At 38.1% G+C, this 23,242-nt stretch overlaps 1 protein-coding gene across 3 annotated transcripts; it reads left to right on the forward strand.

The window, feature by feature from the left end:
- The first annotated feature begins 25 nt into the window (after nt 1–25).
- On the forward strand, nt 26–21,031 carry NADK (NAD kinase). Of its 3 annotated transcripts, XM_080631046.1 has the most exons (12): nt 26–196; nt 4,201–4,414; nt 8,138–8,221; nt 11,245–11,374; nt 11,911–12,019; nt 12,258–12,343; nt 12,643–12,745; nt 13,542–13,693; nt 14,217–14,316; nt 14,848–15,005; nt 16,171–16,253; nt 17,738–21,031. In XM_080631046.1, the coding sequence occupies exons 2-12, from the start codon at nt 4,242–4,244 to the stop codon at nt 17,883–17,885; spliced, it is 1,326 nt and encodes a 441-aa protein (XP_080487172.1). In that variant the 5' UTR covers nt 26–196; nt 4,201–4,241; the 3' UTR covers nt 17,886–21,031. The 3 variants fall into 3 exon arrangements, with proteins under 3 accessions (XP_080487172.1, XP_080487174.1, XP_080487173.1); XM_080631048.1 differs by lacking the exons at nt 26–196; nt 4,201–4,414; nt 8,138–8,221 and adding an exon at nt 8,515–9,373; XM_080631047.1 differs by lacking the exons at nt 26–196; nt 4,201–4,414; nt 8,138–8,221 and adding an exon at nt 9,992–10,206.
- The last annotated feature ends 2,211 nt before the right edge of the window (nt 21,032–23,242 follow it).

Here is a 23,242-nt window from a genome sequence, read left to right on the forward strand (position 1 = left end):
CCCCCGCCCCCCGCGGGCCCGACGCTGCCGAGGAGGCGGGGAGAGGACGATGGAGGCGCGCAGGGTCCGCCGGCCCCGCTCACTGCCCAAGAGCCGCCGCGGCCGCCGCCACCACCACGGTCGGGGCCGACGCACCGGTCTCTGAGAGGGCAGCGGGCGGGACGCTCCGCCGGGTCGGGCAGCAGCCGAGGGTGCGGTGAGTCCGACGCGCCGGGCAGGGTGTTGCGCTAAAGGGGAAGCCCTCAGAGGAGCACGGCCGGGCCAAGCGGCCTCCAGCTGGGGGTTGGCCGCCGCGTGTCCCCAGTGTGTGTCCCCGGTTCGTGTCCCCGCTGGGGGCAGCGCGGCCACGGCCGGTCCCTGGAGCCACCGCGGGGCGGGCGGGAGCTGCGGCGCTCCTGTGGCCGGCCCGGGCCGGTGATAGCCGGAGATCTGCGGCTGTCGGTGACTCGGTTGCAAGCCTGGGAGGAGGCTGCAGCGGGTCTGTACCCTCCGTACCGGTATTACCGTGAGCGGCGAGCAGCCCTGAGGTGGGACACGTTCCCGAAAGGGTAGAGAGTCAAACCGCATAATCTGCCCCGCGGTCTCTGGTCACACATAAGATGTGTACGGTCCGGCTCCCCGCCTGTTTAACACACACATTGCTGGCTACAGGGTGAGTTTGGGGTTATTAATTCTTGTTCTTTGGTATTGTAGGTGCGTGTGTTGGTGTTTGAAGCGGCAGGGTTAACAAATGAGCTTGTTTTCCCTGGATATTGAACACGTGATGGTCATACTGCCCGGTTTTTAGTCGAAGTAGCACTGGAGTATGTCATCAAAAAACACGCTGCTAAATTTCAGCCGCTGTCAGACCGCTACACTTCAATAGGGAGCGTTACTTTGCTGTTTTTCCTATGCGCACACTAAAATATGAAGTTATAACCTACACCAAAAAGGAAGTTTTGCCTACCCGCTTGCAGTTGTTTCTTCTTTTGGGGGTGAGAAGAGGGGGAGACGTTAGTGCCTTAGGGGTGGAGTTGTAGGCATATAACCTCTATTGGAGTTCTTTCTGCAGCAAAATACAATAATAAAGAAATTTCTCCATGGAGTTAAATGATTAAGCAAACTGGGATCTGTAGCAATGGGGCAAATGGTTTCATTTCTGGGTATAACATTGTCCTCTTATACCCTAACACAAGGTTGATAAATAATGTACAAAAGGAGACGTGCTGAATGGTTGATGCAATTCCTAAGAAATTAGTAGAAATACTGCAGTCCTGAAGATGTGTAAAAAGTGATGTGAGTATCATATAGGAGAGAAGATGAGTTTTAGAGATGTGAGCACACATACCTCTTACCGCCTGCATGTGGATTATGTTTATATGGAAACTTAGCAGAATTGTTTCAGATTTCCTTTGTACTTAACACTCTTGCAGTTGACCTGGAGAGTGATTCCTTAATGACAGTTGAACAGTGAAGTAAAGCTTGGGGGATGTTACAGTGTTGTGTCCTTTTACATAAAGATGGTTTGATGAAAACTCTCTGAAGTTCTGATTCATTTATAGTGATAGAGAAGTTGAGGATGGGAAACTGCAGTGAAAGGTTGGATATCTGGCTACTTTATGTCATTATCACAGGCAGTTAATGTTAAATGTTAACACTTTCTCAATTGTCCTTTGTCCTGTAATGCTGAACATCTAAGTACTTTTCTTTTTTTCTTTAGATTTTGGACATGATTTAGACCAGAGCAGCCTTTTTACTAGTTTGTTGACATGTGCTTAAGGTTTTTGGATCCAATCCTGGGAGCTGTTCAGTGATAGCTTTGTCCTTATGTCAAGTCTGCTTATTTAATAAAGGTCGTGTGAGGGAATGTTAATAAAACAACTGTAGTTAAAACATTCTGAATTGGAAAATATTACGTAGAAGGAATATCAAGTTCTTAGGTTGTATTTAGTAGGTTTGTACACCTTCTTGCTTCCAGTTTTGTGCTAATCTGATTTTCTTTACTGGCAGCATCTGTCAGATTAAGATACTTCAATGTCACCTGGAAACACACCTTATTTATTGCTTACTATATAAGTTATTGTTCTCTGCACCTCATGGTTATGGTGATGATGTGGAATAGGACACACATGCATCAGCTGTTAAGTTACTGAGAACCAGTTCTCCAGAAACTGCATTCACAGATGTTGTATTTCCATACACTTGGTTAATGGTTGTAATTTTTGTTTTCTGAGGCCCAGATCAAGCTCTCAGTGTTAGGATAAAAAAGAATGAGGAGTTTATAACCTGTGTGGTGGTAAAGCAAAGGAAAATTACGTAGTGTTAACTACCTGGACTTGCACGTTTTTGTGTGTGCCCATTTTGCAGTGCAGATTTAGTGCAGAAATAATTACTTGTAATTCTGACTTTAGTGAGTGGATGCATAGTGCGCACTATGCATGTGGATACATGAATATCCTTGAGAAACATGCAGGTTGGGATAGGGAGGAGGAGATGAGACATTGCTCACTACTGATTGTCACCCTCAATACTTCTGAAATGCTTTAGCAGCGGTCTAACTCAATGTAGATAAGCTCAACTGTTTTGTATAATTTCCTAGGGTAATTCTGTGAGGATGGGGTTTCTTTTGGAAATACCTGGTTTCTAAGTCTTGTTCAAGTTTCTAGGCTTGTTCAGGGCTGTTTGGGATCTGTGAAGCAAAAACGGTGGGCTAATTTAGATTATGATTTAAAGAACAAACAGGGTAAGAACTTTCTTCGTACGCACACAGATGCTGAAAGACCCTTTCCTTTCAGAGATACTGAATATCTCATTTTAAAGTGACTTCTTTTCTGAAGCTCAGTTATCTAAACATCTTGTTTTCTGTATCTGGTTAGAAACAACCAGCCAGAGATCCATTCCTGAAGCTTGGTGAGGTTGTGATGAAAGGTAACTCAAATTAAAATCTACTAAAGATAACTTCTGTTGTTTGAGTCAGAGTTTAGTCTGTTTCACTTATGTGCCTGCACCATCAGGGTAATTGTGCGCATAAATCAACAAACTGACACAAAGTTTATATTGAGCTTAAAGTTATCTAAAAATGGAGTTACATTTTGCAAATTTTAGTTGTAAAAAAATCATCAGTGTGTTGAAATGACTGTTTCCCAAGTAACGGGCACGAGTGATACTAAGCAATGCGTAATTCACAACTACACGTTGATATCTTTACAAGTTCAGGATCTTACAAATTATTAATGGATGCCAGTAATTGTACCTCTTTGTAGCGGTGTTCTCTCAGGGTGAGTGTAATCGACAGTAGGAGCAAAAGTATTTTCTAATTTGGTTAGGTGGTGGTTCTAATTTAGTAATGAGTCAGTGCTCATTCTGAAATTACAGCTTCACTTCATTGATGCTTTTGTTATCTGGGATGCTGTGAAACATGAAACTTGTGAAACTGTGGTCATTATCGTCCTCTGGTAACTTTACACCCAAATATCTTTTGGGGGATGGTTAAATAACTTTTAGGGAGGATGGTTAGTTAAAGTTTGGGGTTTGGGGTTTTTTTATGTTGCAAAATTGCTGCCTAGGCAGCTGTTTGTCTTCTATCTGTGCTGCTTATTTGTGGAAGTGAAATGCTTCACATTTGTCCTTCTTTCTTTTTATTTGTTTTGGACCATCTCCTCAGTTTGTCCCAAATGATGTAAGAACTTTGGTGTCGTTCTCCAGCTTGTTTTTATCTCTTGTCAGCACGGGGATAACTTCTTTTTCTGAAGAACTGAAGTTTATTAAGGTTATCTCTGTTGCATTATTTTTTGCTTACTTCGACAGGGGGATTTCTGCTATAGCTTAGGGTATTGTAGTTTTATTTATTGAAGACGTATATCATGTAATAGGAGACTTTAGCTTTTCCTGAGTCTTAATTCCTTGGCAAATATTTAAAGCTTTCCTTCCTCTTCAGTATCTAAAATAAATTTATCTTATCCCATTTGTAACTGGAGGTGTGAATCTGTGCTGGTCTTGAAACAACTTTGTCTTGAGCCTCTTATGAATCTGAGAACATGTATTTTAATTCTCATTGCTTCAGATTACCTTGAAGAACTTCTCGATTGCCCAGATCCTTTTGAGAAGTTTTTATCCAAGTGTGTAAACTCAGTGTTTAATACTTACTCATTAGTTTTGCTAATACTGAGGGGTTTTTTCTCTTTCCTCCCTATTCCCTTTCTCCTGGTGTTTTTTCCACAGGAATTGAATTTCTCTCTCACTGAGGTTACTTCACTTCCAGTATGGAGACAAATCGAGAAAAACTGTGTACCAGTAAGGCTGATGTGAGCTCAGAGTCTGCTTATCATTGCTCAACGTGTCACGATGATGAGGAGTGGAGCAACACGAGCCGGGGACGAGCCAAGTCACGAAGTTTGTCTGCTTCACCAGCCCTGGGAAGCACCAAAGAATTCCGGTATGGCTCTTGGCTCTTCCTATTGTTGCTCCCTTTAAGAAAAATGACAAAACAACTGTAGTCTGGGAGCTGTAGCAAGTGATAATGAAATAAAAATAGTGTTTTGTTGTAATAAGTAGTGAGGGAGATGATCAGTGAACCATCCTATTGTGGGCCAAGCTGTGAAAAGGAGTTGATTTTCTGTAGTAGTGACTATGTGGGTGATGAATTCTAAACTGATGTTCATGTAAATAGGGTCTGGCTGCTTCTGGCCTGTCTCCTATTTCAGTGTTTCTTGAAAGATCTTAAATTGCTTTTTTTAGATATTTCATCAACATTCTCCATGTGTATATACAGCTTCAGCAAGACAGCACATTACTGATTTGCTTTGTATATGCCATTTAAAGGCTGTCTGAGCCTGGATTCAACAAAGTGTTTGCATTTAGAAATGGGTATGTGAAATGTAATAGATCTTTCTGTTTTGAAGACAAACTGTACATGAAACTATTACTTGTAGTGTCCTGTATTGAAAGCATTTCTTAGTAAGGAGGTTAGTTAAGAAAGTATGGGTTTATTTCCAGCTAGGGGAAGTTCTTAAAGTTTACGAGCTTAGAAAGTTACTGTTTATGAGCTGATAAACACAAAATACTAATTTTCAAATTTGAGGAACCCACTGTGCCCAAGTACTTCCAGGGTTTGGGGGTAGATTTGAACTTTAAAGACTGTGATATTTGTCACATTTCAACCTAGCTGCAGAAGTCTTTAAGTATCTTCCAGAAAGAAAATACAAATGCATCTGTACTGAGCTATGTTAACCCATAGATCGATAGTAGCTCAGGTCACAAGAAAGGAACAGTTTTGTCCTTTGCTCCAGATCTTTAATTAGTAGGGAGCACTTTACCACTTGCTCAACAAGTTGCTTTTAAGGGATTCTTAAAATGCACTTCAGAAGGTTGTTAGTCCAAAATGAAGGCAGGAAATTAATGGTGGGGGGTAGACGAAGAGCAGACCTGTAATCAAAATGCCATGGCTGTCAAAAGAGGTATCTGTGGAGTTCATAGCCTCAAGGAAGAATCAGTCAACAGTAGAGATGCTTCTGCAGACTTCTACTAATGCACTGTGTATTAAAAAACTGTGAGTATTTGGATTATATGATAACATGAGGCAGCACAAAGTAAGTCTGAGCTTGTAGATTGTTTGTTTCACAGCAGTGAGAAATGCCCATTTTTACTTTGAGCCAAATTTCTAATCTATTTGCAAGGCTCTTGTCATGTGGACAGCTTGCATGGAACTTTAGATTTTGTGATCTTTGGACCTATTGCACTGAATAACATGCTGTGGTAGCAGCCTGTCATGATCTGTGTAAAGTGTTAGCAGAATTTTACCTTACTTACAGTAAGGTCAGAATTTATGGACAAAATCATGGAGGAGTTACTCAACAGATGAAATTCCCTTCCAGAGTTACTGCTTTGCTGGTAGGAATGCTCTTGCAAGGCAGAGTATACATGGGTGAGGCTGAAGATCACAGGGGAAAGCTTTATGGTGAAGGAAGGCATAAAAAAAGTGTTTATCTGAAGAGGCTAAAAGGTTAGAGGAATACTTGTATGTAGTTCAGAAAGTAAGTGTACTTGAATGCTTTTGGAAATGTTCACAGAGGATTGTTCTCTGACTGTACTGTTCTAGCTATTATGTTGTGTACCATAGTCAATATTAAGGCTTTAGGTTGAAAGTGTGTTGTAAAACTGGTGATTTTTCCCTAATCAACTTAAACCTTCAAGAATGTAGACTTCAGACAACCTGTGTAAAAGGCCATGTTGGCTAAATTTTTGTGTATTATTATCTTCTACTTGAATAACTGCTTTTTCTCTTTTACACTAGAAATGATCTGTGTAGATCTTACCCATTGCGGGTTTGAATTAGGGTTATTGTTTACAAGGTTATTTTCTTTTTCCATTAAGCTGCTGTGCATTCATTCACTAGCTGCCTTCAATTCAGTGCAGAATTGTCACAAGACGTTTTCTAGAATGTCAGAAAATGAGCTCAGGTTTGCTGTGTAGTATTCAGATTGAAGTAGTTGCCTGTCTGCTTTGAACTGACACATATATTTACCTAAAAGATGTGTAAGTTCCAGTGCATCGCTGCTTATTCTTAGCAAAGGCAGTCTTACAACAAGTAACTTTAAATCCTGTTCACTCATTTTGCCTTCTGTTGATTGAATAGTGCATAAACTGAGTACTAATAAAACCAGGTAAAATCTCAATGAATATATATGCCAATAATCAATTAGAACTTGCAAAGAAAGCTTTGTTGGAATGTTATGAATGTCATGTGCATATTTAAGTAATGATTGGACTTAAAAGTGGAAAACAGTATATGTGAAAAAACAAATATCACTTCTATATGTTAGATATAGGAAAGTAAATACTCATTTTCATTACTGGAATTCAACTCTTATACGTATTTTACTAGACATAGAACAAATAAGATGTTGCTGTTATTTCTTAATTATATTTTTTTTTAATATGTCATCTGGTTTTGATGTTTATTAGATTTCTGAGGGTTTTTTTAGTACTAAAAGTGAATCATCAGGCTGGTCTGAGTTATTTTATAATATACACAATAGAAGGCATTGCAGGAATGATTTGTTCCTGCCAAGCAATAGATTATTTACCAATTTCTGTGTTAATTGAATTAAGCACAGGAAAGGCATATTTCCTCCTTCCTTTTAATGGAATAATTCTAATAGCATTTACATAGTATTTCAACAGTTCCATGACTTGAGCAAGTTTTACTCCTGCTTACAGATTTGCTGTAGGAGATGAGAGGGAAGTAAGGCAGAACAGTTCTGACTTGCTCCAGATAATCTCATCCTAGGGCTAGGAGTAATCCTGTGTTCTGGCTGGGATTTATGTTTGGGGGAAAATGACATTTCAGAGCTCTTGTTTATTTGAAGACAAAGATTGTGCTAGATAAATAAATGATAAAAATTAGCATTTTTTCCTACCTATTCAAAACTAAGGCCTGGTACTGCAGATGCATATCTCCATATACCTTAGAATTGAAGGATGTGCATTTTATTAAGTGCAAAGATTTAAACAACCAAAAAAAGCATCTGAGTGATCAGGACACCATTACTGTGACTTGATTGTGGCTGAAACATCTGAAGGAGTTGTTTTGCTTTTGGAGATTGTAAATGCTTGGCAAGACTTACACTGGGAAACTTAATTTATCTACATGTTTTTGTGGTCTCTGAGAGATGCATGTGCTGTTCTGTACTAAGTGTCCAGAAGAGCTGAAGCTAAATAGAACCTTGACATGAATTTGCAGAACCAACATGAGAAAACTTGACCATATCTTCTCTGAGGCTGTGATGCTTCCTTTGTGCAAAGTGAAGATGAAACAAATACAAGAGTATGCCTGGAACTAATATTTAGGAAGTGATTGCTCACTCTGTGGGGGGGATGTAAACTGTGGGGCTTCAATTAAATTCACTCTCAAGGAGTAGGAATGGGATGTAAATGTTAGATTTGAAATGTGTGAGTTATTATGTGTAAAATTACCTTGGCTGGTCAACCACAAATATAAGTTTAAGACATGTTCTTAGCCCTATATTGCTTAGTGTGGCTTTTTTCAAAGAACTTGGTGATCTGAGGATTTGGTGTGGTGAGTGGGGAGCTAATTATACCCAGTTTGCCATCCCATTTCTTTTACTTACTGATTATCTTTTTGCATGTACATCTTCAGAAGAACACGTTCCTTGCATGGACCATGCCCGGTGACAACATTTGGACCAAAGGCCTGTATGCTGCAAAATCCTAAAACGATTATGTAAGTAATCAAATGAATGGCATTGTGCTTATTCTGCGTGAAAGAGAAAAGCTTGCTTTTACACTGTTCACCCCCTAATCACTGTTTGTGTTTTACCTAATACTTAGAGATTTTCATGTTGCTTGATTGCCAGCTGGAGTTCTGCATTGCCAAAATTGGCAATTTATCACGCATTGACCCTTTAACAAGTCAGTCTAAGAGCAGAATGGGTAGCGCTGCTAACTGTACTCTCAAGTAAAACCCTGTTAGATGTGCATTAGCTTGACCTGCAGGCTGAAAAGTATAATGCAGGTTTGAATATCATTGGGTACTTTTCCTCCCAAGGGATGATAGGACATAAGCAGTGTTTCTCTGTATGGATTTGTAGTGATTTTGCCAGCTGGAATATTTCCTGCAGGGTAACAGACATAAAAGGAAATTAATTTTGCTGGTTTTACATTACTAATTCATGTGGTGTTCTTATGCCCACTGTTCTACCTCAAACAGTGTATCTATTTTGGAAGAAAAAATAATAACCGTTTTACATACAAGCTCTGCAGGGTATGTGAATAGCGCTGGTAGTTTGAATTTGTGTGTTTGAGCTATGGCACTTTTGCCATATGAATATTGTCAAGGTAAGTTTGCCTTTAGACTGCTGATAAATTTAATGTGAGAATAAGGGTTGCTTTCTGCTTGGCAGGCATATAAACATTTTAATCTTGTGGTTGGGTGGCATAAAAGTGTTGCTTTTTACACCATGTATTTATACTTAATAAATAAAAATAAAAATAAAAAATAAAAATAAAATAAAAAATAAAAATACTTGTCTTGGTCTGACAAGGTATGTCGGGGTTCTACAAATTAACCACGCTAGTGGTCCCTACTAGAAGGATGTGTTTTCATTGTTCTTCCAGTTAAATACAAAGTATTTAAGTATCTATTTGCCTAAATCCTTACCTAAATAGTAGCAGTCTTCTTCCAAACAGGTTGGTGGTAGCCCAGCTTTTCCTCTGAAGGTGTGGCAGAAATCGTGCTGTGTGAAGTAACTCTGGGCTTCCTCATTCTTTCTGTCTGTTCTGAAGTCAGGGCTTGGAGAGCTGCGGTTCATCTGAAACCCCAGCTTGCCTCACGTGTTTACCCATCTCGTTCCATGCGGATGCTCCTCCCCACAGGGTGGGTCAGTGTGGTACAATAAAATGATAGTGTTAAGATCAGTTGAGCGCAGAGGCTGCGAGCAGTACTCATGCACACTACCTGCCAGGGAAAGGACTACTTAAGCAGTGTTCAGAAGCTTAAGCTGGGGAGTAGAGGATGATCTTGGATCACTGAAGGAAAGAACTGCTTGCAGACCAAGTTGTGAATTATTCTCACCACAGCTAAGGGCTTTTTTTTTATTTTCGTGGCTTCTGAAAGCAAGGCAAAGCTTTTGGCTTGGGTTTTTATTCTCTGCAGACAGTAATATTATTAAACTCTCTTCATTGGAGGGATATTTTTCAACAGAAAATTTTAGGTTTTATGTACAGGCGTAAGTTAGCGAAGGTCTTGGTGTCTCTTTTAAGATCTTGAAGACTGTATTGAAAAACCTGCTTTCAGAAGACTGTTCTGTAGGATGACCAGGTGAATTGAATGACTAGTCAGTGAAAACAGAATCAAGTGCTTGTGTTCTTGAGGAGAGGGGAGGTCAAATGCCTGTTTTTAAATTCTTCCTGGAAATGGAATTTTTCTTATGAAATCTTGCCTCTGAAGATCTGTAGTAAACATTTTATGCAGGATTTTCTTGTAGAGTCTCACAATTTTTTATTGGGAATGACTGAAATATTTAACTGGGAAGAAATAAGACTTTCAGAGAAAAATGTTTCCTTCTGAGGTAGCACTTTATTAATAAGTGAAAAGCCTTTTTTTTTTTCCCTTGGAGCTGTTACATTTGCCTGACTCCTGGAAGGAAGCATGAGGATCTTAAAGCATGTTATGAATAATCTTTCATTTAGTAGAACTACGGGGAATTGGTGAGTACAGTTGGAGTAGGCAGAGTGTTCTGTTTGAAGAGAGAGATAGCATTGTTTGATAGTAAATTTATTGGTAATAACTAATTCATTAACCTACAGTTTCTGCTGTATTTATATGTAGAATATAGGAGGTTTGGAAAGGAAAATGAACTGGTTTTTCCATCTCTGGCATCATCATCTGTTTCATTTTAACCCTTGCAGTGCAAAATTCAAATCTCTATATTTGGCTTGTTCAGCGTTTATACTAATGTGCTTTGCTTTTATGGGCTATATCTGCACTGTGTAGAAAATGGTGTGATGCTTGTTGTATTTGAGATACAACTGTGAAATTAGGTAGCTTAGAAACAGACACAAAAAAAGGAAAATAAAGCTGGGTATTCCTAAAGCAACTAAGTGTGTTATAGAACAACTTGAGGGTGCTGTTACTGAACTCTCTTGAAAGCTGCAAAATTACTTGTTTAGTTCTTGAGGTTCTCAAGTCTTAGAATGCTGTGTGACAATAGGCAGACAGTAGCCTTAAAATACTTTTAAAGTTAATTATTTATTTTTTAAAACATTTATAGTAGCTGTTGTGCAACTTTAAGCAGATAAACTCCTTTTGGGATCAGTACTAAAATCTTAATTGTTTGCCCTTCTCCTGTGATAGTCTTGTTTAGTGTTAGTTAGGAGAACCTGTAGAATTTGTGTCTACATGTACAGGCTTCAAAATGCATTGAGAAAACTGAAGATCTAAAAGCTTTTGTAGTCCTTCTGTTAACAGCCCTTTTTGCATGTGCTATTAGCATGGTAGCAGTTACCAGAATGGAAACCTTAATATTGTGTTACCATCTTAACAAAGTAAAGCATTGATTGGTTTCATGGGGGAAGAAGCATCATTACAATGATTATTGCATTCAGATGATTATTACTTACAAACTATTACATTCTTCTTTCTGTCCTAGGACTGCGGGCAATTAGACTGAAAGAGATATTCTTAACAGACCAGAATGTTGTCAAAGCAAACTGTAGTAACATTGTCTTTGTTTTCCTGTTCTCTAGGCACATTCAGGATCCAGCAAGCCAGCGGTTGACATGGAACAAACCTCCCAAGAGCGTCCTTGTTATTAAAAAGATCCGTGATGCCAGTCTGCTGCAGCCTTTTAAAGAGCTTTGTGTGTATCTTACTGAGGTAATAAAATGTAAATTCCATTTTTGCTGTACTTTAAAGTCTAAACTGGCTTCAGTTACTGATTTTGTAGAACATGGAATGAACAGAATTGCACAGTTCAAACAAATCTTTATACTCGCTCCCACTGGAAGTAGTAAAACTTGTTTCGGAGTTTAAGATCAATGCTTAAGTACTTTAGGTAAAGAGCTTAAGGGAAAAAAAAAGTAAAGTAAAGTAAAAACTTTCCTTCGTTCTATTTTCAGTTCTCGGTTGCAGGGAAAGGGATATAAAAAGCTTAATCCTTTAAGCCCTGAACAAACATGGCAACGTTACTGTATCATGTAATCTGTGTTCCAGAGTTTAATTAGATGATTTGTGTGCTGCAAAACTCTCATTAGAATTGACCACACATTAAAAATAAAGCTCCCAACCAGCAGATGCAGACTGCTCCTGTAAAATATTATTTATATGGTTGAAACTAAGGGAAATTAAGGAGAGAGTCAAAATATTTTATCATTTTAAGAGGTTATTAACAAGCTTCTTTTACTTTTCTTAAGGAGAACAATATGATAGTGTATGTAGAAAAAAAAGTATTGGAAGACCCTGCTATAGCTAATGATGAGAATTTTGGACCAGTGAAGAAGAAATTTTGCACCTTCAGAGAAGGTATAGTAATGATCTCTTGAAAGTAGAGCTGAAGTATAGTGCTTATTTGCCCTTATTTCCTTACTGGTTGGGTTAAGTTTGTTAAACTAAAGTGTCTTTTGCAGTCTGCTGTTATTCGTTTCAGTTGGGTTTTTTTATACTTGAGTTGAATGTTGGCATGCTGCACTTACTTTATGGTAGGAAATTACAGCTCTTGATAAAACTTAATTAAGAATTTGGATTTCAATGTTGCTTCTAGATTATGATGATATCTCCAATCAGATAGACTTTATCATATGCCTGGGAGGAGATGGGACCTTGCTTTATGCTTCTTCACTTTTCCAGGTTGGTCTTTTTGAGAAGCAGACTTAAAGATCTCTTTTCTTCTTGAAGTGTTTGGAAGTTGTTGAGGTTTTTGTTTGGCCTTTTTTGAGTTCGGATTTGTCCCTTGCAGTTCATTCCTTTTTTTAATCAAGCCTGTTTTACCCTATGTATTCTGAAAATAATGTATGTGCTGTGTTGTTTTTATTATCACAGTTATGTACAGTTGAAGTTACATCAATAGTCAAAATATTAACAGGCAATTAGTTGAAGTATGAAATGCTTTTATTCAGAGGCTTTTAAATTCTTTTCTTTATTGATAGGGTAGTGTGCCTCCAGTTATGGCTTTTCATCTGGGATCCCTTGGATTTCTTACTCCATTTAATTTTGAGAATTTTCAGTCCCAAGTCACTCAGGTTATAGAAGGTAAATTGAAGGGGACAGGTTGTGGTGTTTGTTTGTTAACGTTTTCTGTAGCTTTTTCCAAGACTAGTCAACTTTCTTAACTAACTCATTTAGGTTGTCCCATTAGAATGAGTCTCAAGAAATATATATTAAACTAACAGAAGTATTGCATTGCATTGACCTATCCAGTGCTGCTTTCCGTACTATTTTGTAATGGAAAATGGCTAAGAAATTACTTTGTCGTTTGTGGAGTAAATGAGTATAAGATAGTGCAGAACTAGTGTTAAATGGCAGCTAAACATACAAATGGAGAGTAACTATGAAGTCTGTGATAGTCTGTTTCTCTAAACAGGGCACTGAGAAGTGCGGCAAATAAAATACTTGAGGAAAAAAAACTTTATTTCTTCAATACTGAGTTGAATCCAAACTAGATTCCTGAGAAGAGACATAAAATTCTCACATTGCTAGAATATTGTCTTTTAATAGGTATTGTTAATGCATTTTCTTTAAGCTTAGCTTTTGACTTAGTGAAGGTCATGTAAGCTTAACATTGTTTTCCAATCTTGATCATGTCCACATAAAACTTACAAGAGGAAAGGGAAGAAGGACTGAGTTCAAATTTGACTTTCATTCTGTTCATTAATACTAAAAGCTAGTTTTGAGCTTTAACCAAGTGTAGACAATTATCTTGCGAATGAAACTGGGAATGTTGGGCAATAGGTGATGGCATTTCATACCGTTTGTTAGTCATTACAGGGTTATATTTACTATACCAGCATATTGGTTTTGTGTACATTTTCCTCTATTTCACTTCTAGGCAATGCAGCCCTTGTTCTACGAAGCAGGCTGAAAGTGAAAGTAGTTAAAGAGCACAGAGAAAAAATGACAGTACAAAATGGCATAGAAGAAAATGGAGTAGTGTCTACAAATATAGAGAAAGAAGTGGGCAAGCAAGTTATGCAATATCAGGTCAGAGGGGAAAATAAGCAAAAGAACTAATAAAGTGTTTGTAAATTGCTTTGTACTTCTTTTATTACAACTTTCCCCCTTTCATTAGTTTACTTACATTAGCTCAGTGGTGTGGGACTGATCCATATTGTTCTGATTCAAAATACGAGCACTAAATAATGAGGAAGTGGTGTACATTGCTACTTTCTGCAATCATAAGTGCTAATATTGTATTTTCCTGGAGTAATATTTTCCTTCTATTTTGTAAACAAAGTACTAGTTCTAAAATGGGATATCCTAAAGACTTCTGTAAGTGGAAAGAAAAACCCTGCACATTGTCGGTAACCAGCTTCTGGAAATTAATCTTAACATCTAAAAACTTCAGCTGGCACTTGATAAGGCAGAGGTGTAAAGAGAGTCTAATTTGGCAAGGATTAAATCAGCATGATTCTTTCAAAGATTTGGAAAGCATGTTTCAGCTTGTTATTTATTATATTGCCAAGTCAGCAATAATGGACTGGTGTAATGTTTGATGTCGTGGCAGGTCCTAAATGAAGTTGTAGTGGATCGTGGTCCTTCATCTTATCTTTCCAACGTAGATGTCTTTCTAGATGGACACCTGATAACAACAGTGCAAGGAGATGGTGAGTCTGCTTCTTGAGTTAAATCGCTTATAAGTTCATGTATGGACTGTTGCTATTTTACTGGAGGATTTTCTGATATGGAAACAAAGTCTGAAGCTTCAGTTCTCTGGTAACAGAAATCAGTGTGCAATGAATAGGTGTGTGTATTCACTGGTAGCATTCCACAGCGAAGTATGAAAGTGTTGTAAGCTTTGTTTATGGACTTGTGAAGACAAGCAACAGTTTCATGAAACACAAAAGCTGATCTTTAAAACTCTTACCCTGAAAGCAAATGAATGTCACTGTTACAAAGTTACATAACCTGAGATCTAGAAGTTTATGCAACTTATATGAAGCCATAGAACCAACCTGCTGTGTCAGGATTAGAGGAGAGCTGCTGACTTTTTGAGTATTAGGCTGCAATTCTCCTGTGAAATACAAGTTGATACGTTCTGTGCTTCGTTTTCATAACAGTGCTTTTTCTTAGTTATCTTCCAAAGTAACACATTGATTGTAATGCTAATGTAAGTGAAATTTTTGCTCCTTTCACAGGAGTCATTGTCTCCACGCCGACTGGTAGCACTGCGTATGCAGCTGCAGCAGGAGCATCTATGATTCATCCCAATGTTCCTGCAATAATGATCACCCCAATCTGCCCTCACTCATTGTCTTTCAGACCTATTGTTGTTCCTGCTGGAGTGGAACTCAAGGTTAGCTTCTGTTACGTTATGTCTCTTTCTAAGTTAAAAACTTCTGTAATAACCACGTGAACCAGACCAAAGCAGAAGAGGTCAGGAAATGCCATGTATCTCCTGCATTCTTTTGTTTGTAGGAGGATCAGTTCAAGTCTGGTTGAAGAATGCATCTTTGTTTAAAACAATATACCCGCTGGCAGAATACTTCTCACTGCTTCCTACTGGACTGTAGTTGTGTAACATTCTGCAAAATAGGAATGCATACATTAGCATGCTGACTGTAAAAATTTTATGTCATTTCAGCTAAAGTGCATGTAAATCAGTGTTTAAGGGAATGAAGAATTCTCCTTTCATGGCTAAAACAGCAAATTTTGCAGATTTTGAGTATATTGGTAGAGTTATCTGTAATTCATTAATTATTTTTAATGCTGTCTTGCAGAAAAAAAGGCATATATTACCTGAATATGAAATGGACTTAGTTAATGTGTGTTTTTAACAAATAGCTATGTGTAAGAAAGAAACCTTTGCTGCTGCTTGGATCTGTTACAAGCCTTCAGTCTGTTTAAGTTGGAAGAGAGGTAGTGTGCTTAGAACCACTCCTCTAGGGAAGTTAGAAGATTAGCATTAAGAAATCAGTGTGCACTGGGCCTTTACAACATAAATCAACTGTTTATCCATGGTACTGCTCTGTCTGCAATCACTTTCATGTCAGTGGGTGTTACTGGCCCATACTAATCAATTCTTTTCCTGGGAATGTATGTTAAATATGAGCAAAACTTCATAAATTTGGCAGGTTTAGATTTGCTATGTATTAAAATGTATTTTTCTGGTTTAACTTTATTATTTTTCTTGGAAGAGATGCTAAGTTAACTCATGCAACTGAATTAAAGTGTGCACTGGCTGTAACCGAAAGGTTTTTCTGGTTTATGACCTTGTACTTATAAAATGAGGTTTATTGCATGTAGAAAACTTATGTGTATATGTATACCAAACACAAAATGAAGATTTGGTACTTGTGTGGCTTGTTACTGTACAGTTATTATGAACAGATTGCGAATATCAGTGCAACTGTAATGTCGTGGAGAGTCAATTCTCCACTCGAGGGTGGAGGAGCTGTTTGTTCCTTGCCCCTGAAAAATAGGGTTTGGACCTGAAGTTTAGTTCTTTTTCTCTTTTTCAGATTATGCTCTCCCCAGATGCCAGGAATACAGCATGGGTTTCATTTGATGGAAGGAAGAGGCAGGAAATATGCCATGGAGACAGGTCAAGCTTTTTTTTTGATTGTAGCATTTCTCTAGAAGTATATAAAAATAATGATTCATGCACTTCTCTCATTGCCTAACATGTCAAAAACGTTGCTAGCAGTGAAGAAACAAGCTTTTATAAACCCTAACACCTCTTACAGAAGAAACTGCACTCAAAGTATCACAGTATCACAGTATGTTAGAGATTGGAAGGGACCTCAAAAGATCATCTAGTCCAATCCCCCTGCCAGAGCAGGAACACCTAGATAAGGTTACATAGGAATGTGTCCAGGCGGGTTTTGAATGTCTTCAGAGAAGGAGACTCCACAACTTCCCTGGGCAGCCTGTTCCAGTGTTCCGTCACCCTCACTGAGAAGTTTCTTCTCAAGTTTAAGTGGAACCTCTTGTGTCCCAGTTTATACCCATTACCCCTTGTCCTGTCATTTTTTGCCATTGAGAAGAGCCTGGCTCCATCCTCGTGACACTCCCCCTTTATATATTTATATACACTAATAAGGTCCCCCCGCAGTCTCCTCTTCTCCAAACTATAGAGACCCAGCTCCCTCAGCCTTTCCTCATAAGGGAGATGCTCCACTCCCTTAATCATCTTAGTTGCCCTGCGACATTTCCTGTTCATTTCCGACAAGTTTTTTAGATCTGCCTATGAAAGCAAGTGAAGTGTTAAGATAAAAGCATGTAAACATTGCGTGCTTAGCAAGGAAGATGACATGTCTTTAGAAAGTTCTATGTATTCAACATAAAGTGTAAGCCAACAGGAGTTGCATTGTAAGCAGTGGCTCTGAATAATGCCGCATGGCTTAAACTGTGTGAACTTAGTGAATAGTTGTGGTCACTTGTGATGCTATTGCCTTGAGTGAGCAGAATGCAGCGTGTGAAGTTTCCTCAGTTTTTATGTGCAAAATATGGTGGCTTATCCTAATAGGAGGTGATTTGGGGCAACTGAGATATGACTGTAGACTTGCTATTCAGGATGACTTTTTGTTCTTGGTCCATACAAGTTGCTAGAAAGGAAAATGTATAGCTGGTGTGACACCCCATCTTGAGCTGTTTGTATTTCCTCTGATGTTGAAAGATGTATAAATCAGGAGCCTAGAAACTATTTAAACATGAGCTCTGTCCCTTTGTTAGGTGTTGGACTTAGTGCTGTTGCTTTTAGTTGAAACTTAAAGGCTGAGGTGGTGACATACATTTTTTCGTTGTCCCTGTATTGTTGGTGTAAAGACCAGCAAGAGACTGCAGGATGTCATGGAGTGGGTTCAGTATTCTCACTGTGTCAAAGAATGCTGTCCACAGTGCGTCTGTGAACCATTTTAAGCGCTTTAGATGAGGCTACAGGCTTAGTTATTGCTTGATTATGGAAACTTGCTGCTTTATGAACTTGGCTGAGCCTAGCACTATGTTAGCTAGTGACTTGAAGATTATTTTTTGAACAAATGCAATTGATTTCCCTTGACTGACTGGGATGTTCCTGTGTTCTTGCAGTATTAGCATCACTACCTCTTGCTATCCCCTTCCTTCAATCTGTTTCCGAGATCCTGTGAGCGACTGGTTTGAAAGCTTGGCTGAGTGTTTACACTGGAATGTTCGGAAGAAGCAAAATAACTTTGCTGTTGAAGAAGAAGAATTTTGAGTGTCTACATCTAACAAGACTCATGGGAATGGAAAGTGGCAGTATCCCTTCTAGATGCTTGGATTTTAAAGGTTTTTGGCTAACAAGTGTGGTCACCATCTCAGACATATATAGTGATTATAGTTTATATTTGTCTAATCCGCTGATGGCTGGAAATTATTGTGCTACTCCTGTCCACCAAGAGTAGAAATGGAAAAAATTAGGCTCTGACTGTTGTAATCCAGTGTGAATTTCCTTCAAATGAGCAATCTGAAGATTGATTCTTTCTGATTGGTATTGACAACTGCATCTGTAGACTTGATTGTAACCTATAACTTACCAGTAACATGGTAGGCTGAATGTAGATACATAATAGAAAAGTGGCAGTAGAAAAGTGGCATTAAAATATTCTGTTTCATTTGGTACATTTGTAATTCCATTTAAGACTGCTATGCATATAAAGGCTCTTAAGAAATTTTCTTGAAGAGAAAAAAGAAGCTCCTCTTTGTTAGCTTAAACACATCTTGCCCAGAACAGCTCCCCGTCAACACAGTGCTTAAAATACTTTCTCCTTACCTGCAAATGTGACACACTGTGAAGAAACACCCATGAAGAATGGTGGGTTTTTTATTAATAGATGGAATTAGTTAAGTAAAAAAAAAGTATATTTTTTTTAATATATATACATATGTGTTTCTTATTCCCATTTGAACAGCGTCTGACCCTGGGCTGCCCACAGATAGCATGGATAAGCATTAGTGTGGACTGAGTTGATTATTACAATGATCTCCATTTTTTTTTAGCTGAGCTAGTTTATAGCTCCACAGTTCTTGTTGGTGGGAATCATCAATGTGTTGGGTTTTCTTACAATTGTTGTTTGATTCTCTGGAATACATAGTAGCGTTAGAGACTATAAAGTCACAAAAACCAATTCTCCAAATGTTCAAGAAGAATCTGAACTTCAGTTACTACTATATTGTCTAGTTCCACTACTGTCTTGAATAAAGAGTATCCTATACGAGGCCCTGAATGCCCTCAACTTCCATAGGTACCTTCCAGCTCTTGGTGCTGAGTAATAGAGAAAGGGATGCTGCATTGGTAGGCAGGTAGATAAATGAGAGGACACATTCCCAGTAGAGTAGCAATGGTGCCTTCAGCACACTCAAGATATTCTAAGTCTCATACTTACTTTTATAAGATGCTTTCAAATGTTTCTAACTTCTCTATGTACATATTTTATTGTATGTGCTTTTATGAAAGAAAAAACCCAACAAAAACTCTAGTTGGGAATAAAGGGTTTGTACTGTACTTTAATTGAAAAACATCAAACCCAACTATAATGTTTACATTTATGTTCTCTGTTGGTGCAGCCTTATGATCATACTATTCAAACTTCAGCATTTTCAAAGTCTTGCTGCATTGGTCATTAAAAGATGGACATTATCTGTTAAATCTAACCTGTGGCATAATACTGTGGAGGAATTAATTTACTGATTAAGGTGGGATTTCCTTGAAAGTGGAGTGAGAACTTTTCATGATTGTCTTACGTTGTTTATGTGGTCCAAAGTGGTAATGGGAAATGTATTCATTTCCAAACTCTGCCTAACCTGCTGTCCTCTGATGGTTTAAATAATGTCTCTTCCATTTTGGATGCTGCCCCAGTTTGTCTGATTTTGCTAAATCCAGGTGAGAGCACTTTTCCATAAAAGAGAAACAAAACTCTCCATTAATGATACGAATCACAATGGAAAATGTGTTAATGTAAATTACTACTCAGTTTGTAAATTTTGTAAAATAGAATATTGGTTTGATTTGGTCTAAATAGATGAATTTTGTGCTATCGTGGAGAATAGCCAGATAGCTTTTGGGATTTCTCTTTCACTTGAATCTGCAGTAATTGTTTTATCACTGTTTTGAAGCTGCTTACGGGTTTCCTAGGTGAAGTATTCAGTTATTTAATAACTGTTTACTTTTTGAACTATAGAAGTATCAGACTTTTTGCTTTGAAACTATTTTATTTAAACATGCAATAATTGAGAAAAGGAACAGGGTATGGTGGCTAGGTAAAGGTATTGTTAAGTGGGATAGCAGGCACGCTAGGAAGTGGAAATCATTTTGCAGAGGTGAGGCAAAATGGTTAATGAGCCTTATCTAGTATTTTTTAAAGATAAAATTATACTCAGCACTTTTTATTTATGCTTTTTATAATAGTAAAGCTATTATTGACTAAATTGCTGAACTTTGATTTTCAGAGTGCATAGTTCATGAAATCTGTAATCACAACTTACCTAACTACTTTCTCTAGATTACATCTAGATTAGGAGTTGTCTTTAAATTTAATCATGTACTGCAATTGCATCACTGGCTTTGAGGCTTCTGCAGTTTTGCTTGTACAACTATTCCTGCTTGATAGCAATGTTATTTGGATCATTGATCCGCCAAGTAGAGAGCTACAGTCGCCCACTAAAGGAAAGAAAGTCACACAATGACTTTAGTCTTTGCTTTTTCTTCAAAAAGCTGTGTTGATTATCATTGTACTAGCTGCTTTATATCAAAACACAAACGAAATTGTGTTAATACATTACAAATTTATCTAGCTAACTGTACAAAGTCCCTTTTCGAGGCCTTTAATCTGCAAACCAGCAGCTCACAAGCAGGCTAGTGAGGTTTAAACAGCACCCAAGTTGTGCGTATTTAACTGCTTGAAGTGTGAGTAACATCTGTGCAAACCACAGCACAACCAGAAAGAAAAACAGCTGTAATGCAGAGTTGGTTATATTGGCAATAAAAGCTCATTTTGCAGATGTAGCTTACTCAAAGTAACTTGTTTAAACTGTACTGGTAACATAAGGGTTTGCTGATTAAGAGCTGTGTTTCTAAGGGTTTGTAAATGTCACTATACCTGCAAATCCTTTCCAGTCTACAAAGGGTCAAAATGGAAGCTGGGAAATTAATTTGGGGTTTCTTCCCTTCAAAAAGTTATTCTCTACTAGAGAGTTTCAGAAGTTACTAACAACTGATGTAGTGTGGAATAAAGCAGTGTACTGAATTTTTAAAAGAGGTAAAAATCCTGTTGCATATTGTTAATGCTTTGAAAACTTGTTTTAAATATTGTTGAAAACAAATATTTTTCAATCCTTTCAATAAAATCTTTTTGTAAAGTTGGATTTGTAAAGCAGCACTTTGACTGTTGAGAATACAAAATGAGGTAATTACTTGCTTGGAAGGGAAAAGGGGGGGGTTGGTACATTGCCTCAGGGGACGGTCCTTTTGTTTTCTAGGAATACACCTAAAGCTTTTTGAATGTACATGTCTGATACCAGTCTCTTCTCCAAAGTTTCAAAATAAAAGCTGGATTTGCTGTGCAAGCTGAAACAAATCTTCTGTACAACCAGATGGGCTACACTAACTGCTTGTTTGAAGGCCCAAGAGTAGAAAAAAGAGGAAAGGAAGAGGTAAGGGCAGTAATCTGCAGTAATCTTTGATCATTTGGATGCCCAGTATTTTAAGATTGAAAACATAATTTAAATGCCCACTGTAACCCTTGCCTCTCCACATTGTGACCAAGTTCTAGACACTTCTTCCATGAAACTTCTGGCTAATGATTGTGATTGAGTCTTCTTATGAGTCTTCTGATTTTCTTGATAGAAAATGTGAAGTTGGTTGTCTGAACCAGTTGGTTTAATGACTGTGTACATCTAAGATTAGAGTGGCTGAACAAAAAATCAAGTGCTTTAATTTAGAGTAGGCTAAAGATACTGTCTGCAGGTTATGACAGTGTTGTCTATCAGGAAGCTTTCACAGATTGAGCCTAGTAGCTCTTATCTACAGAAGTGTTCACTTTAGGACCTTGTGGAAAGAACAGGCAGATTTCTACAGGAACTTAACAAGGCTTTAGTCAGGAGTAAGAATACTTTTCTGTGAAAATATGAAGGTTGATTCTTCAAGACATAACAATCCATTTCTGCTTTTGAGGAGATAAATGTCTGAATGTAATCTCAACCTTTTTCCTTTTAATGATTGTTTCTGCCATCTCTTTACTATGAAGATAAAAAGCATAGCACAGCCTTGCTTTCTTGAGCTAATTTTGGCCAAATACAGGCTTACTACAAGATCAAAGTGTTCCCTTACTGGTCCTGCTCTAGGGAAGACACGTTTGCTTGTTTTGGAAGAGGACTGAATATATTTTGAATTGCATTCCTTCATTTCAGTTACAATTCATAATCACATTTTGATTTGTGGAATGAAGTCACAGTCATCAGCTGGTGCTCTGGTGCTTTCTGTTGACGTCAGCAGTGTGCAGCCTGACCATAGACATTTAACCTCTTCACAACTCCGCTGTGCTACCTATAGAGTAGATCTGTTTCAAGTTTAGAAGACAAGGATGAGAAAAATACTTTCTGAATAGAAATTTTGAGATAATCCTTGTAAATTTCCTTAATAAACTGCAGTCAACTATTTGAACTACTTTTTGCAGTGTACAGGTATCTGCAGATTAAACGTGTATGTGAAGAGGAATGTGATGGCAATGTTCAATGTCAATTGCTGTTCCGTCCTCTTCCACACTCAGTTTATAAAGAGGCTTCCCACTGAACTCATGCTGTTGATAGGAGATATAATTATACATGCGCAAACTGTGCTTATACTTTATTAAAAAATAGACAGCCAGTAAGTAGCTAAAGGTTCAAATGAATAAAATACCAAACTTTTAAATTACAATATTAAAGGCTTATTTTAACAGTCACGGTGGTGAATGAAATGGCACGTTGGTTAGATACACTATAGGGAGGCATGAGATTACATTGTGTAGTTTTCAGGTGTAGCTGGGATTTAAGAAAAATAAGTATTCTGAAGTCAGATGAGGAAGAAGAGCCCCAGCCATTCTGTTGGGGTTAAGCCATTGCACAACTGTGGAGTCAGGGAATACAGCTGCCACCAAAGCAGCTTTGGGGCTTGACTTCTGCTCAGCAACAGATCTGAGGTGAGAAATGATGGTAGGACAATCCACTTCCAGACTCAGGTCTGTAAGATGATGTGCAAATTATTTTCATTATGTTTGTGTATATCCAGAAAACAGCATTTATATTAACATCAGTCTCTACTCACATGCATGTTGTGAACCTCCTGTGGTTACAAAGCAACATCAGGAAAACAAGGAGTGAAAGATGCATTGTCCTGTCAGCAGAACTCGCTGAATTGAGAGGATTACTGTTAATTTCCCGAGAGCACTTTGCTTTTTAAACTAAGTTACCAGCTGCACTGTTAAAGTTCCATAGCACAATATGAACAAGAAATGTATACACATTTTTCTGAGCAACTTCCTCCATCTCTGTGAAAGAGACCCATTGTCTTACATCCCAAATGCAAGTACTTCATCA

This window comes from Psittacula echo (assembly GCF_963264785.1).
Source record: "Psittacula echo genome assembly, chromosome: 17".
NCBI classification, from domain to species: Eukaryota; Metazoa; Chordata; class Aves; order Psittaciformes; family Psittacidae; genus Psittacula; species Psittacula echo.